The 16,871-nt window shown below is 41.5% G+C and overlaps 1 protein-coding gene across 5 annotated transcripts in view; it reads left to right on the top strand.

Moving 5' to 3' along the window:
* Nucleotides 1-16,514, top strand: part of cblb (Cbl proto-oncogene B, E3 ubiquitin protein ligase) — a 52,856-nt gene extending 36,342 nt beyond the window's left edge. For 3 of the 5 annotated variants that reach the window (XM_061085396.1, XM_061085397.1, XM_061085398.1), the window contains 12 exons: nt 1,951-2,038; nt 2,596-2,727; nt 5,094-5,294; nt 5,544-5,738; nt 6,201-6,575; nt 8,462-8,553; nt 11,957-12,091; nt 12,200-12,264; nt 12,686-12,799; nt 13,440-13,637; nt 13,857-13,964; nt 14,592-16,514. In XM_061085396.1, coding sequence (XP_060941379.1) covers nt 1,951-2,038; nt 2,596-2,727; nt 5,094-5,294; nt 5,544-5,738; nt 6,201-6,575; nt 8,462-8,553; nt 11,957-12,091; nt 12,200-12,264; nt 12,686-12,799; nt 13,440-13,637; nt 13,857-13,964; nt 14,592-14,845 — 1,957 coding nt within the window. In that variant the 3' untranslated portion in view covers nt 14,846-16,514. Of the gene's footprint in view, nt 1-1,950; nt 2,039-2,595; nt 2,728-5,093; nt 5,295-5,543; nt 5,739-6,200; nt 6,576-8,461; nt 8,554-11,956; nt 12,092-12,199; nt 12,265-12,685; nt 12,800-13,257; nt 13,638-13,856; nt 13,965-14,591 lie in introns of those variants that run through there. The other 2 variants (XM_061085399.1, XM_061085400.1) reach the window with 2 other exon arrangements.
* The last annotated feature ends 357 nt before the right edge of the window (nt 16,515-16,871 follow it).

Genomic DNA, 16,871 nt, shown 5'->3' with positions numbered 1-16,871 from the left:
AATTATCTGCTATTTGCATGGTCCTTAAATGTCTCATTGCAGACCTTCTGGAGGACCTAACTTTTCTGAAAGCCACTGCCTAGTTCATGGCTATTTAACTTGCAAGAGCCATGCTCTCTGAAGAAAATATTAGGCCATAAAAGCCCAAATTTGGTGCCTCTCATTCTACTGCCCTGGTTCCTTCGAACACACTAATCTTTTCTACCTGATTGTTAACATGTAGTGCTTTTGATCATTCACTTTGTTTCAAGAAAGCAGGACACGAGGATCCACAGTGACAAGATAAACCAAATGCAAACATAGATAAAATATATATTTAGTCCAACATGTGACTGGTCCAACTGATGACAGCGGCCACTTATTCGATATAGTTTCTACCCTCGGTCTGAGCATCAACTGCTTGACCTTGGAGCACGTTTCATCACTTCTTCCTTTTGTTAAATTTGACTCACTGTTCCACGTTTCCCAAAAACATCAAAAGTACTAAAAGCACATGCATCTGAAATGAACATAGTGCTTCAAAATTCTCATCTCACTTTTCCATATGATGCCTGATCCCATATGATGCCATGGACTTTTGAGAAGCGCTTTCTGAGCTCGTTTATATAAGTGACATTCAAATAAAGTTATTATTATTAAATGGTGTGTAGAAGCATGGTGATCATATGCAGGAAGTTGCATTACATCCTGTTCACTTCATAAAACATGATTTGTATAATCTGACATGACAACAAATGGGGTTTCTAAAGGAGAGACCTGAGACATTAGTCAGTATCAGTCCCTCCTCTGTCCTCACTCCCCAGCTGCTGTGGCTCTGTCTACAGGTGCCACTGTTAGAGGGGAAGGGCTGGATGTCTCAGACAGTAGGGCTGCTCAAGTAATCGAAATATAATCGTGATTACGGTTATTGGGTCAAACGATCTCCAAACTACTATAATCGAGTTGAAACGATTATTTGGCATTTTTTTTCTAAAGAGACGCACATGCGCAATTCAGTCCCTCCCCCAAAGCATTCAGCGCGGCCCCGCTGACTGGCCCTCACTCTCAAGCAGCTGTGAAGTGAAGGAGGCGAGTTGTGTGTGTGGGGACCGACATATCCGGGATCGACTCTTTGAATCCGACGAGCAGCAGCACCACACAATGTAGCGGCCGCGCAGCGTCTATTCTCCAGCGCGCAGCCGCCGGCTGTTCACACCGGACCCGCGCGGGTCAGCTCGCGATTCTCCGCTTGTTGTTGTATGGAACCCGTTCAATGTCGGGGTTCGGGGGTAAATGATGATGATCCTCATAGCCCCCCCCCCAACCAGGCACCGATATCCTGCATGGTTTCACAGAGGAATAAGACACGCAGCCGTAATCGGTGTTTACCGGAACCGGAAGTGACTGGTACTTCCGGTTAGTCATTTAAAAAAAAAAAAAAAATAAATAAGGGCACATATTAACAATCGTTTGAATAATCATGATTTCGTTTTTGCCCAAAATAATCGTGATTATGATTTTTTCCATAATCAAGCAGCCCTATCAGACAGTATACGTTCATCAGAGTTTAAACAGATTCATGACACACTCGCGTCTCAATAATAATTAGCTAATTACCTTAGCAGCACATGGCTGTGTTTATGTAAATCCTGTCGCCTGCAGACTGTGTGTAGAACAGATGAAGCGTTACTGTTGTCAACAACATCACTTCACCTGCTTCACTGTGTCTCTGCAGCGTCTCTGCTCTCACCGTGTTGTGTGAGTCGAGTGGTATGTCAGTCAGTGAGTCTGTGCATGCATGTTAATTTACATCCTTTTATTTTATGTTATTTACTTTTTCACATCAGAGCTAATAATCCCTTTAGTGCAGTAAGTGAAAAGCATCCTAGATAAATTGCCAAAAGACATGAGCAAATATCTTATGTGTGTTTGTATCTGCTGTCTCGCTAAAACTTCTTTCTTCATTTGCAGCTACTTGTTCCCTGATGGTCGCAGTTACAATCCTGACCTCACTGATTTATGTGAGCTGACGCCTCATGATCACATCAAAGTCACACAAGTAGGTTTGTGAATGCATGGTCATGGATTTTTTTGTGACACACAGCCGGAAGCTTCAATCTTTTTTATGATATTTAAGTGTTGAAAATGTTTACTAAAAATGATCAAATCTAATGCAAAATATGTCAGGCCATTTACATGATGTAATATGTGTGGGTGCGTTTAAAAAAAACTGACTCGCAGCTCCAGTCACTCCATACTCCAAATGTCAAGAACAACTATATAACTGCATAACATCTGCTGTTACACAATGCATCATTGTACGACTGTGTGGCTTTCTGATTTACTTCGATATATTCAGAAACTGAATGTTGTGCATAGTGAGGCTGAAGCTCTATTGTCTATTGTGAATATCGTATTTGAGGCTACTTTGAGCAGTGTGTATTGCTTCATCCAAACAGGGGGTAATTTAACATAATGGTAAAATGGAAATTGTTGTGTGATTCGTTTTACAGAGATTTTACTTTAATTGAGATCAAAAAGATGAATAATCTAAATATGTATATTTTGATCCCTGAATCACGTGATGACTAACAGGAGTTTGCTCTGCCTAAACAGGAACAGTATGAGCTCTACTGTGAAATGGGCTCCACCTTCCAGCTTTGTAAGATCTGCGCTGAGAACGACAAAGATGTCAAGATAGAACCTTGTGGTCATCTGATGTGCACTTCCTGTCTTACAGCTTGGCAGGTAAAGAAATTCTCCACACAGCATAATGTGATTTCACCAGTACATCTTGTTTGCGTATGGTTACAAGTTAAAAGGTGTCTGATTAAGCAGCTGAAGAAGAAGAGCCCGCTCTCACCCCTTCCTCACTTTCTTCTAGGGTCCTTGTGTCTGCCCCAATCAAATTTCTATATATCGGTCATTGAGTAAGTAAAAAATGAGAGGGTGTACACACAGTAAACACTTGTGCTTCAACAAGTGGTCCTCGGTTTTAGGCTCCACCTTTGAATTCGTTTTTTTTTTTTGTGTCAGGCTCCGTTCTCTCTATCGTACTCCCTCTCACTCAGTGTATTATCCACAGCAGCAGCAGTGTATCAGTGTATTTTCTTTATTTATAACATCACTGCTGTGGCCACTAAATTTTATTTGTATAGCCCATATTCACAAATCACAATTTGTCTCATAGGGCTTAACAAGGTGTGACAAACACTGAACAAGAGTAAGGACAAACTACTAAAAAACCTGTGAACAGGGAAAAAACGTAGAAACCTCAGAGGGAGCCACAATATTTTGTATTGAAAGATCTATGTATTTGGCAGTGGAGCTTTAGCGAGGGAGGACCTGGAAAATTATTCAAAAGACTGTGAATGTAAAGGCTTTATACAAGTTTTTCTGTCAGTCAGAGTTTCCATTTGTCATGAGCCTTTTGTTTGAGTCATCTCAGTCAGGAGCATTAATGGACATTCTAGTAGTTATACCATTAACATTAAACACATTTCAGAGATTAAAATGAAAACCTATAATACCATTAAATGCTTTCTCTGTTTTTCTGGCTAAAGTGATGTTCTGTTGATGAAAATATATACGGGATGAGCACTAAAGTCTCTCTGTCTGTCACTCACATTAAGTCCTGGCTCAGTGGCATTTCTCTTGATATTTTTAACATTTTGCAAAATAATCAAAACTCAAATTCAGCCAAAATGTTTTTTGAAACAATAGATCTGACATCGATAAGGTATAACACTGATTTAAATGTGTTTTTGTTTTTTTGGACTGCATTTATAGCACTTTGCTTTTGTAGTCTTAGTTACACTAGTGAGTATGTTTCTCAACGAACATCAATGAAATGGTGAGTCAGAGTAAGAGGAAACCCTCCTCCCATGTGACGGTGAGTAACCCAGCACCAGTCCGTTCCAGGTCATTGACACAGTGGGGGTTCCCTGACTTACTGTATATTATTCACTAGGGTAGCAACAAACACCGACTCTCCCTCAGAGCTGTCTGATGATCTATGCACTACAACATCCTAGTCTCTTTATTGACCATTTTAGGGATCAAATGAGGTCTCCCTTGTTCTAGCTATTAGTTTAATCCCAAATCACAGCATTCACAAAGTGAATCATTCTGGGAGGGCACAGAATGATTCCCTTTGGCTTTTCTGTGTTTTGTTTTGTTGTTTGTGTGTCTGACTTCTAATTGTATCAAGTGTTAGAAAGTGTAAGCTATTTCAACCCACAAAGTATTAAGTCATATTTGTAACATGTAACATCAGAGTGATGCCAACAGAGACAGTTATTTCACTTCTATCCATAGAAAATGTATCTGGTGAATCTGGTAAAACTGGTTAGTACATTTATCAATACTATAATTATAACCTTCAGCTTTTGTCTACTTAGATATTTGTGTTACCCCATCGCTTCGGTTCCATTATTTGGTCAAATTAGATTGGATCTCTTTTCTTGTTTCTCAGATGAAATTTCCTGATAAAAATGAACATGCATTCAAATGATCTCTACAATCTTTCAAAATCGGGTCCTGATGGAAAAGTTATCTCAGCTGTCTGTTGCCGTGGGTTTGTTTAGTGTCTATTATAATCACACCATCTCTTTCCTCCGTGCTCCCTTCCTTTTCAGGGTCCAATCCTTCCCTTCTCCTCCCAATCTTATTTGGAGTAGGTTTCAAACATAAATTTGGTGGGTTCTCGGTTCTCCACTAAGTCTCCACTATGGCTGATACAAATTCAGCTTTATTCTCTGTAAACAGAGTCTGCCTTTGATTGAAGCCACCGAGTCAGAAGAGAGAGATGCACTGAAAACCCAAACGGCTTTATTATCTGATTTATGACCATAGTTTGACAGGGGCTACCATGTGGAATATGCACATGTGGCCAAGTTTAAGAACTGTGTTTACCCTGGAATCGATCTATCTGAGCAAGTGTCCAGTCAACTGTTGATTTGTTTCACGAATGAGGGGGAAAAGCCTAAATCTACTTTTGCTAATTTAACTGAAAAAAGGTAAAGTTTGTCTCCTAATTTATCGTGTCTGTGTGAGAGAGAGAAAAAGAGAGAGAGATATTGTTTCATGCAATCTCTCATCTTCGTCTGTTCCAGGAATCAGATGGTCAGGGTTGTCCGTTCTGCCGTTGTGAGATCAAAGGCACAGAGCCCATCATTGTGGATCCCTTTGACCCACGAAATGAGGGCACCAAGTGCTTCTTCCTGGACCAGCACAGCTGCCACATGCTAGAGCTGGATGACGAGGAAGACCGAGAGGACTGCCTGGTCATGAGTGGACTTGCCAACATCAGGAAGGTAAACATTTGACCTATTGACTTGTGGGGTAACACAAACAAACATAAATCAGGATATTGCTATGCGTACCATAACAGAAAATCATTCACATGTACATAAATGGAGCTTGTATAAATTGACTTGTAAATCATTACAAAAATTCATAAAAGTGAAGGAGAGTCAGTCCACAGCCCAGTTTGGTAAATACTAATAATGCCTCTCTTACAGCTGGTCTTAAACACACCTTTAAGAAATCCTCCTGTTTTTCAGCACTGTGCTGAGCGGCAGAACTCCCCAATGGTGTCTCCCAGCTCTTCACCTGTCAGCCAACACAGGAAAGCCCATATAGGGGACCCCGGTCATTGCGTCCAGCACCTTGGCCTTCCTCCTGTCCCGCCACGACTTGACCTCATCCAGAAAGGTGCCATCCGCTCTCCGTCTGCCAGTCCCACTGCCTCTCCAAAGGTCAGTCACAGCATTTCCCAAAGAGAAAAGTGTTGTATATAAAGAGGATGTATGCAAAGGAAATGCATTAAAGCTTGTTAAAGCATAGAGGAAGAGAAAAAACTATGTTGTACTTAAAAAGCGAATAAGAAACATATCTGCAATGAAGCTGCACAAGACCTTGAATGTCTTTGATGGCCCAAAGTGACATCACGACATAAATGTTGAATTTCTGAAGGTTTGCTGAAACCAAGATGAAAAGTATGATAGAGAACAAGCAGTCGTGTATCATGGTACAGGACAATTGAACCGGAACACAGGAGCAGCCTGTTGAGCTCTCATCACCTAACCAATGTAACATTAATGTGTTTTTTTTCTTTTCACAATTAAAACTACTCACACATGTTTAAAATATGTGTTCCATAGAAAGTACATGGTGGAGTGTTATTAGAAAACTGGTCTCTTATCTCTCAACCTCTGCAGTCTTCACCAGGCATTTCAAGAAAGCAAGACAAGCCTCTCCCAGCCCCACCTCCCCCGCAGAGGGATCCACCTCCACCGCCTCCACCTGAGCGGCCTCCTCCCATTCCTCCAGAGTCTCGCCACTCTTGGCTTCCCAGTTCCTCTTCCACGTCCTCTTCTACTGGGGCGCTCTCAGACTCCCAAATTACCCCTGAGACACGCTGTACCAAAGACAACCATTTGGCAGATGCCCACAGGCCTGGAGTAGAACTCCAGCTCCAGCTGGGACCTGCCGGCCCCTCTCACCTGAACGGAAGACCTCTCAGTTTTCCATCTGCAGGATTTGGAAGGTTACATCACAGAATGGAGGGGACAGGAAACCGAGAGAGCTCAAAGGTAGGGCTTATGTTGGGCTGGTTTTTGGTTTTAACAGTTCACAGTAGTTTTTACATGTATGTGTCTTGCTTAAAGGTTCAGTGTGTAGAATCTAGTGACCTCTAGTGACGAAGTTGCATTTTGCAGCTGAATACCCCTCACCTCACCCTCCCCTTCCAAACATGAACGGAAACCTGTGGTAGCCTACAGTTGTCATGAAACTCAAAAGGTCTGAGCTACTGTCCAAAAAACATTTCAGCCTTCATACGTATATATAAAGTATTTGAATATGAAGGGCTTATTCTAGTGTAAAGAAAACAACAATTTGTACAATTTGAACCATATTGTAGACTGAACCATATTGTACATGGTTGTTAAGGCTTTGAACTTGCTCAGGTCTGCACTCCAACAGTACAGTCAATCTTCTTCACTAAACTTCAAAGATTAGTCACAAAGTGGACTAATTAGTGGCATGTAGCAGCATAGTTTACGAAGCGTGACGTAACTGTCTGTAAGTAAATGTTTGTCCTTTATGTCATCAATGTTTATATTCAGCTTGGTTCATGAGCAGAAAGATTCACATGTTTTAATTGTATGTTGAAATTCACAAAGGAGTTGAGCCTGATTGAATTACTGATGCTTACACTTTACCAAAACTAATTAAATCCTTGTCACATTGTAGACAAGACGTTAAACATCCTCTCTGCCTTTCCTCCAATGAGTAAATACACACTTTTATGGAATTTAAGCATTAAATATAAATAAAATATGCAAAGAAATAAAATCCCTGATGTAACTGTAATTCACTTTTTGAAATGACAACTCGTACATTACCAAGCAAATCCTCCAGAGACTGCTGCAGCATTTACTGGTGTGGAAAAGAGAATACCACTGAAGGTCTGCATAATTTGTATGCTGTCTCCACTTCATCATTCAAAGTGCAGTTGCACACACTTGTGCACATGCAGCCTCTCCCTCTAGAGACTCTTTGATCACAAAGTGCCTCCAGTTGCTTAAGGAGAGCATTGCCACTTTGGGTCCCATCATGGAAGTAGATGTGCTTCTTTACATACTTTTGTCTTCCATAAAGAGGCAGATGTGCTTTGCATATAAAATATATTTCTGTGTTCTTGAAGGTCACATTCGGCCCAAGGGTTTTCAGAATTGTCCACTGTCCAGGCCATACTAAATGAATGTGCTTTTATTATCAGTAGTCGTCTTTCTATCAAATATCAGTCTTAAACATGAAGCTGTGTTAAAAACGAGTCTCCTCCAGCAGTTTTTTCACTTAAACACATAGGATTGCACATCTGAAAAGTAACTCTGTCACAAAGACAGCTAATCTTTATCTTCTCTGGTGTTAGCGGCTCACAGGCCGATGTGACAGCACAGTCATTCCTTCCCTGTAAATGCAGATTCTTTTTTGGCATAGGAAAATGTCTGCATCACATTCCCTCTCAGCATCACTGCTTTTATGAGCTGAGCTTGACAAAGGCTTTGAATTCTGCTGTTGTTGTTTTCTCATTTGAACAGATCTACTCTCAGGAAGGGATTCATACTGCTCACAACACTGTGTTGGTTGATGAGTGGAGAAAGCATGAATACATATATTTACAATACTTGTTTCTGCATCTTTTACCTCAGTCATTATTTTAAGTTAGTTGTATTGACGCTATAAATGACCAACATGACACTGAGCTGATGTAACTTGCTTCATTCAGTCTGGTGTCCTGGCCCTGATTAAGGGGATAATAACTTCACTACCACCCTCCTATGCCAGACTCAGGGAGGAACGAAGTATCTAATGCATATTACTCTGTTTAAGTGTATTTCACTTCATCATATTTACTTGGCATTGTATTTTTATTTATTATTATTATCTTCTTCTCTTGTGTGTGTCTGTGTAGCCCTTTTCTAATGGCGTGCCAGTCAGTGATGAGTATGATATTATTCCTTCACGGCTCTCTCCAAGTCAGTCCTCACTTGCCAGTAGCCACAAGTGAGTATTACGCACACACGCACGCACGCACGCACGCACGCACACACACACACGCAAACACGCACACACCAAAAATAATCCAACAAGGTATTAACTAATTTCCCATATAAATATCCTGGAAGATTGGGATAAAATCATATGATATCAATATCATGTCAGGTGAGTAGGCGGTCCTCTTATTGGGTCCAGGAAAGATTTGTATTCACACACCTTAAGAATTTTGTAGCAGTATGCAGTTGAGATTACTTCAAATCTGGTCGGTGTGATCAGATCTCAAATGCGTCCTCAATGCATATTGAATGAGTACACATTTTGTACTTAGAGCTGTCAACCTGCGATTAGATAAAAAAGGATGGATGTTAATATCAGGTCTGAACAGAGCCCTATACAAACATCAACCGGGTCAGAGTCGAGTTAGAAATTCCCTTTAGTCTTAAGTCATGGCTCCTTAAAGGGATAGTTCACCCAGAAATGAAATTCCACTCATTATCTTCTCACCACTATGCCGATGGAGGGGTGGGTAAAGTGTTCACAAAGCCCTTCTTGAGTCTCGGGTAAACTTTGTTTGGGCAGAATCCAATACAACTGATGTAAATATTGACCAAGATTTCAGACGTAACAAAACAACAGAATTGCGGGTGTGGTGTCATCCAAGAGTCCACACCGCACCTCGTAGGAAGATATCAGTGGACATTCAGGGTTAAAACACGGTGTAAAAGACCTGGTTTCAAGCCAAATATGAATGTCGGAGTTTGCGGCACTTGGATGACACCACATTTGCAGTATGGAGGCATGTTTTGTATTTTCCAGTCTGAAGAAGATGTCACCATTGACTTGAATGGATGATGCTGCAACACAGTTTACCCCTAAAACTCCAGAAGTGTTTTGTGGACTCAAACACTTCACCCACTCCTTCATAGGCATAGTGGTGAGAAGATGATGAGGGAATTTTCATTTCTGGTTGAACTATCCCTTTACGCTGTTCCTGTCTTTTCTTTGTGCTTTCAGACTCCGGAACTTTTTACTAGTGAGGTATCGTGGCCTTAGGGAAAAGTCCTATTAGGAACAGCTTTAAAATGATGGCTGAACATCTAATAGCCTTTTAGCTGCAGCCAGAATTGGATTAGATGTTTCTGTGTATCAGGCTGTAGTGGAGGCTGGGGATAGAGCTGCCACTTCTGATAAAGCCTGAGCTGAAAGAGGAAGCTCTGGTTCCACTGAAAACTATTTAGTGTTGTAAAATATCGTGAGTTTGTTAGGGCAACACACAAACACTTACCCTACAGAGGATGTAGCTTACTTGGACGTATATCCTACATTCACCAGATCACTTTCTCTCTCTTTCAAACACACACAGATACACATTATTGTTATTATCATTATTATAATTGTTACTGAAAAGTATATCAAGATATAAAGACTCCATTTATCACCAAAAGCTCTGGGGCCTTGCGTAAGCATCTTTAGACTCCAGTTTGTGCATACACTACTTCTCACACACACGTTGAGATCTGTGAAAGTGGTGATGCAAACTGGTGCTTTGAAGCCAGATTATTGATCCTTTTTATCAGTAACATTAAAAAATCAACAGCGTTAGCATTATATATCTGATACAGAAACAATGATTGATAGTTTCTAGTTATATCTTCTATAACACTGAGCCTTTATCAAGAGTAAAACTGTAGTTTTCATATAGTGTGAGAGTGTGTGTGTGTGCGTGTGTGTGTAAAAATGCTGCAGTGAACGTGTCGGTGCTGTCAAATACACAGAATTCATTTGAGACCAATTACAAAAAATATACTTCTATTTTCAGATAATGTCCCATAGTGGAGGTTAGGATACCATCAATTGCCAATCAAATTGTATTTGTATAACCCATATTCACCAATCACAATTTGTCTGAAAGGGGTTTAACAAGGTGCAACGTCCCCTGTCCTTAACCCTCAACATCCACTGGTCTTGGAAGTCATTGTGTTTTGTGAACATTCATGCCGTGGTGATGGGTAATGCTGGGTGACGGATGCACTGGCACAAATAGAGGAGCATGCTTGTAAAAGGATGAGGAGGAAACAACTGTTTCCTGGCCCATGATGATGCCTGAATCATTAGCTGATAGAGATTCTATAAATCTGTTATCATAGATCTTTGTGTTGAACTGAGCCCAGTATTACACAACAGAACCAAACCATCTCTATAAAACGAAGGAAGTATTCACCACTCGGGGTCCATTAGCAGACGGGTATGTGTGTGACATGATGGACACACTGTATAAGTGTTATCGTTATTCTTAAAACCCCTTTTGAGAATAAAATAATTCTGTTAAAGTTTATAGATTAGGAACTTTTTTAATAATGTCTGCGGTTTTGGATGATTCCAATACAAACAGGCGGTAAAACAAGTCCACTCACATTCTGATGGTGAGAAACTATATTTTATTTGCCTCCACCTTTAAATCTGAACACTTTTTTGTTTCATGCACATTCCTCTCAGTCATATTCTCTCTCACCTACTGCAAAGTGATAGTTCTCCCAAAAATGAAAGTCCACTCATTATCTTCTCACCACTATGCCGATAGAGGGGGGCCTTCATGTTGTGTATGCCATTTTCGTTTTTTGCGTGCACAGACACTTACAGTAAGAATCCTAGGCATTGTTTTATAAATGAGGCCCTAAGTCAATACTACATCTTTTCGCTAAGTTTATGATTGATACGGAACAGTGGTTGTGGCTGCAAAAGTGCGTCTTGTTATTGATTGGCCATCAATGTGTGCACCATTCAAGTTAAACTGTTCCTTCATTGTGGCCCTGACGCAGCAGTAAGTGTGCTTAGCAGACTAAAGGAGCAGAACAACACGATTTTACACAGGCAGTTGGTAATTGCTGCTGCATATTTTTACAATCCACAACTGTATTCCTTACTTTTTGTGGCATTGCTGAGTCTGAAGCCATGAGCTGTGCTGTTTTGAAATCTGTATCCTGATTAATTAGCATAGCATTTCATGTACATATAAAGCCACAACCTTTTCCCTGCTGCTAGGCTCACTGTTTTTCTGAGTGGTTCCTGAGCAGTAATGAAACAAGTCAAAGTGTTCCTGGACGTCTTTCACATTTTCCCTACTACTTGGCACACACACACACACACACACACACACACACACACACACACACACACACACACACACACACACACACACACACACACACACTAATTTTAATCAAAATTCTCTGTTGTCGCTGTAGAAAAACAGACCATTTACTATTGTTTAATGCTTGAAGTTTTATTGTGAAATGTGTAAAAACACTAATGAAAAATGTTGTTGTTGCATGACTGCCATCCTCCAAATCTCAGTGATTGTAGTTTAATAGAACTGTATGATTGACACTAATGGGAAGCTTCCTTACAGAGCCTCCAACCCTTTCACTAGTCCTGTTAAAGAAAGACAGCAGAGGGCGATGGAGAGGCCGGAGGATGACTATCAAATCCCTTCATCCCACCTCTGTCTGAGCCAGGCTCCAATCTGCATCTCTGTGCCCAGCAGGTACTGACCTCCTCTCAGAGTATTTAGGTCACCATGGTGATGCAGCAGTGGTGGTTTCAGAGCTTGATAAGTCTGCTGTGACCCAAAGAGTTTTCCTCTGTCATTCAGGAACTTGGAGAATGGCTCCACAGAACCCTCCATTGAGGAGAAGAAGCAGCGGTTCCCTGAGACTGGTAAATCCTGAAACCTGCATCATAACATATTATAGAAATGATGATGGTATCCCTATAGCCATGATATGCCATCACTGACCTGTCCATCTGATGTAATTTATGTTGTAATGAGCAGGTGAATGTGACCCATATCATTCTTTAATCCACTAGTGAGTCTTAAAATAAGAAGGAGGCAACAGATCATTTATGTTGTATTTTTTAGAGCAAATCAACCTCTTTAAGCTGTAGAAACATCTTGATGCCTGCACAGGTATATATTATTATGTCTCAATAGAAAAGAATGAATAGGGTGCACAACATCCTGCGGAACTAAATAGTAGCATTTGAAAATGTATTTTATTGTTCCTTAAAGTAAAACTGAATATGCTGAGTTATTGAGACGTCAGGCTACTTTCTGCTGAGCTCTGCTTGTGTTCCTCAGGTAGACACTCAGAATCGGTCAGAGAGTTGGTCCCGGGGGCAGCAAATACTGACCTCTGCCCCTTCAACACGAACCAGTCACCCTCCAACTATGACATTCTGCTACCCCCCCAAGGTAGCTCGCCACAACAAGCAACACATACCACCCTCACCTCCCCCGTCCTGCCTCAGCCCCCCCACTGTTGACATATTCTGTCTGTCTCAGCCTGTCTTCTCTGTGTCTCTGTGTTTCTCCTGCAGATGTGTCTAACTGTGAAATGTCTCTCTCTGTATATCTCCCACTGCCAGACCTGTGTCCCTGACTTTTTCCTATGAACATTATCCGGCAGATTATTAGAAGATCATAAACTCTGTTGATAAACTCCCCAAAAAGACTGGGCCACATGAGCTGTGCTAGACATGAGTGCTGTAAACAAACAGAACTAGGCTTCAGATGAGGGCCTAGTGACACCAGTTCACAGTTTGTTCACCCAGACTCTGTAGTTCAGCATACGAACAGTCCTACATTTACATCAGGTACATGGGTAAGTATTTTAAACCTAAACATAAACTTTAGTTTTTGACCCACGACAGACCTCCTTGCACCTCCCGTTGCCCTCCTCTTTTGGCCTCTCTGGAAAAGACAGCATGCCATCTGCTCTTCAGCATGTGGTCCCAGCACACGGCTCCAGTTTTATAGGTAGCTCCTTGCGGAATACGCATCAATCTAGGCAGAGCTGAGAACTCAGTGTTGTCGGTGGCCTCTTATGTTTCAGCATTAGAAGAGCTCTTCAACAGCCGCCCTCCATCCCAGCCTCCCCCTCCTCCTCCGCCAGTGCGACACAGCTTTACTGACCTCTTCTCATCTCTGCCGTCCTCATCCTGCAACTCATCTACGTCCTCCTCCTCCTCCTCTGTCATCCCACGACCACACAGGCCCTCCTCTGGACATGAGCATTTACTGTTAACCCCTGGTGAGCCAACAAAACCTGCAACATTTCAATTATAGTTTGATAGTGATAAAGGTGGTGCATGTCCCACAGTGTTGTGCTAATCTTAGATATGTCTGTTTGTGTATATTATATTATGCTTATGGGAAATTGAACACACATCATTTCCTGCATTACTTTGTTGTCTGACAGATAAGCATCAAGGTTGTTTACCTGACTTTGTCTGTGTCATCTTTTGTCTAGACACAGTGTTTGAAATGCTAAACAGTGCTGCTCCCCTGCCTCCAGTCCGACGACACACAGAAAATGTTAAAGGCTCCAGAGGCTGCCTTGAATACGACCATTTACCAGGTAGTCAAAGTCGAGCTATATCCCCTTCTCAGCAAATAAGAACATGAAGACATTCACACAGGTCTTGATAAGGATTACATTTTCACAAAGACATGTGAAAATTATGTATTATACATATGAGTGTTTCAGTCATCTCACGTTATCAATATAAGACCAAAAAAGATCAAAATCATGTCCTTGAGTAATTAAGGTCTGGATTAGGTATGAACCTTTGAACTTTATGAACCTAAGAAGCTTTCATGGGCCTGGAGACTCTAATAAACATGAACAATATGAACAGGAAGCCTGAAGCAGCTTCACTGATGACTGCAGGACTTGCTTTGATTCTGAAACATTGAATTCCAATACAGCTTAAATATGGGTTTTAGCAGTTTTTATTCTGAAACAACAGTCCCTGTTTCCCTTCAAGCAGGCAGACTGTGGCTGAGACTAATGACAGAGGTTGAACTCTGAAGGTGGAAAATGTAAAAGCTTTAGCTTCTATGACTAGTAGCAATTGGTCTACTAACTGTTTCTTGACCACTAATAATATACTATAATATATAATAAAATACTCTAAATAAATTTCTGCTTGAGTGCCAGGGGCATTTTTCCACTGACACATTTTCTCTCCCTCTCCACTCCAAGTATTGATGGACTGTTCACAGGCCCCTGCGAGGCCTCCCAAGCCACTGCCCAGGAAGATCCCTCCAGACATCCAGCCAGGCATACCCCACAGCATGGAGTCCGAGTCCATAGACGCCAAGATAGCCAAGCTGATGGGAGAGGGTTACTCCTTTGAAGATGTGAAGCGGGCGCTAATGATTGCCCAGTACAAAGTGGACGTGGCCCGAAACATTCTGCGAGAATTTGCCTTAGTGGCCCCGAGACTGAACCTCTAGTCCTTGAGACGCTGTGCCTCTAAATGCACTCAACAGAAAGGGCTTCTCCGCTGTCCTTGCTCAGACCATTGGAAAAACCTATGGTCATCAGAGAAAAGAACAATTTCAAGAATGATTTGCCTTTTGTTGCCGCACAGAGATGATGATGCACAACAAAGTGGCTACAACCAAATCATGTCAGAACTAAGAGAATGAAAAGTGATTTAAACCTGTGAAAAAAAGAAACAGGCTTGTTGTCGTTTCTATTGAGCTTTGCCAGGGCTGGCTTCTGGTTTTCAAATGCTCTGGTTTGAATTGGACTGTTGGACTGGCTATTTTAAAGCCCCGGTCCTGCTACTGCTGCTAATGTTCTTTTCACATCCTGTCACCCTCCAGTCAGTATTTTGAAGGGCTTTTCAAAAGAGCTAGACATTTCCTGCCCAGTTTAGCCTACACGCTCACACAGTTATAAGTGATCATTTGTATTTACAGCCAGTGGGGGGAGCCAGACTCCACTGTTTCTCTAATTGTAATTCTCACTCTCCACTTGGCACTATCTCCTACTTCTTCCTCTTCTTTGCCTTGTGTGTTGCCTATCAGAGAATACCCCACTGTTTGCACAGAGTCTGGCTGATGCGTAGGTCTTAACAAGGTCTGGTGAGTTGGGAGTGGATAGATGGAGTCAGGGGATGCCTTATTGATTCACTTGTTTCCCCCAGACCTTCAGAAAACCGCACCACAGCTCCAGAGAAGCACTCTTGTTAGACTTATTTTGACAAGAAGTGTAAAGCAACAAGAGAGTGTGTGTTTTTATGTGTTTGTGTGTGTGTGTGTGTGTGTGTTTGTGTTTCTGTTCTTCGACCAGAGGATTAATAAGCTGAGGCCTTTTTTAATTACATTCTTCATCTGAGGATAGCAAGCCTCTGAATGTATTTCTTCTGCATGAGTGAGCTATACCTTTGTACACTCTGCTTCCTCTAAGACCTGGTGTTGCCCTAAAGTGTTAGTGGAAAAGGTTTATGTCCTCCTCAATAACTTCAAGTCAAAAGCCAGACATTTGTGCCTGCATTTTTACTCAAGCATTTAAATGACAGGAGTGAACCTGTTGTGTAGATCAGCGAGCCAGACATTGTGTGTTAGAGCTCTGAGGTGACGGTGGTCATTAGTCATCACGCTGCAACTTCCTGTCTCCACTTCAAAAAACAGCCATCATTGTGGAAGTGGCCACATTCTCCCCACATGAAGAACGCTCACTCTGAGGTGGAGTGCGAGTCACTCTGACATCTCTGCAGCAGTTCTTCTTTTTCTTATTATCTCAGATTCTTCTGTAAACACAACAGACCTGAACTGCACAGCTTTCAAACTTCGAGACCTGTCATATCCACCTTCAGAATCAGCTGTATTTCTCCCTAATATGTCACCTATGCATATAATGGATTAGCTTAAACGTAAAACATTGCTGTTGTTATTCCCTCAGTAGGAGGGAAGCGGGGGGCTATGTTTTCATGAATGATACTCTTTCCTTTTCATTAATTCTATTTTCATAGCAATTAGGCAACCAGCTAATTTAAATATATAATTCTGGAATGGAGTTAGGTGTTGATTTATGGAAACACGGTGCCAACAAAGTCTCAGGCAGTCTGTCCACAGAGCACTGATGAGTCCTGATGATCCACAAGCTCCATTCAGAGGACGCTGTAGTAGAAAATTAACTCAGCAAGGTTGAAAAAGTATTTTGTATAAGTGTTTAAAGACTTCTCAAGACTTTTATGACTTGTATTTACATACAACAGATTATTGATGACTTGAGCTGTTTTATGGTCGGAACTGTTTATGACGTCAATATAGTAAGACCTTGTGCGACTTAATTACCCATCAAAGGAAGGAGTGTATCTATTCTTATCACCTCAGGGAACACATGTGAATCAGCTGTTATGTTTAGTTTCCTGTCCTTCCCCCACCTATGGGAACCTGTCTGGATTGGCTCAGAGAGACAGCCCTATCCCCTGGTATATAAGATCTGTGTATCTGACTGTTCTGCATCTTC

Source organism: Limanda limanda, chromosome 14 (assembly GCF_963576545.1).
Source record: "Limanda limanda chromosome 14, fLimLim1.1, whole genome shotgun sequence".
NCBI classification, from domain to species: Eukaryota; Metazoa; Chordata; class Actinopteri; order Pleuronectiformes; family Pleuronectidae; genus Limanda; species Limanda limanda.
This window is presented reverse-complemented; position numbering and strand designations above follow the sequence as displayed.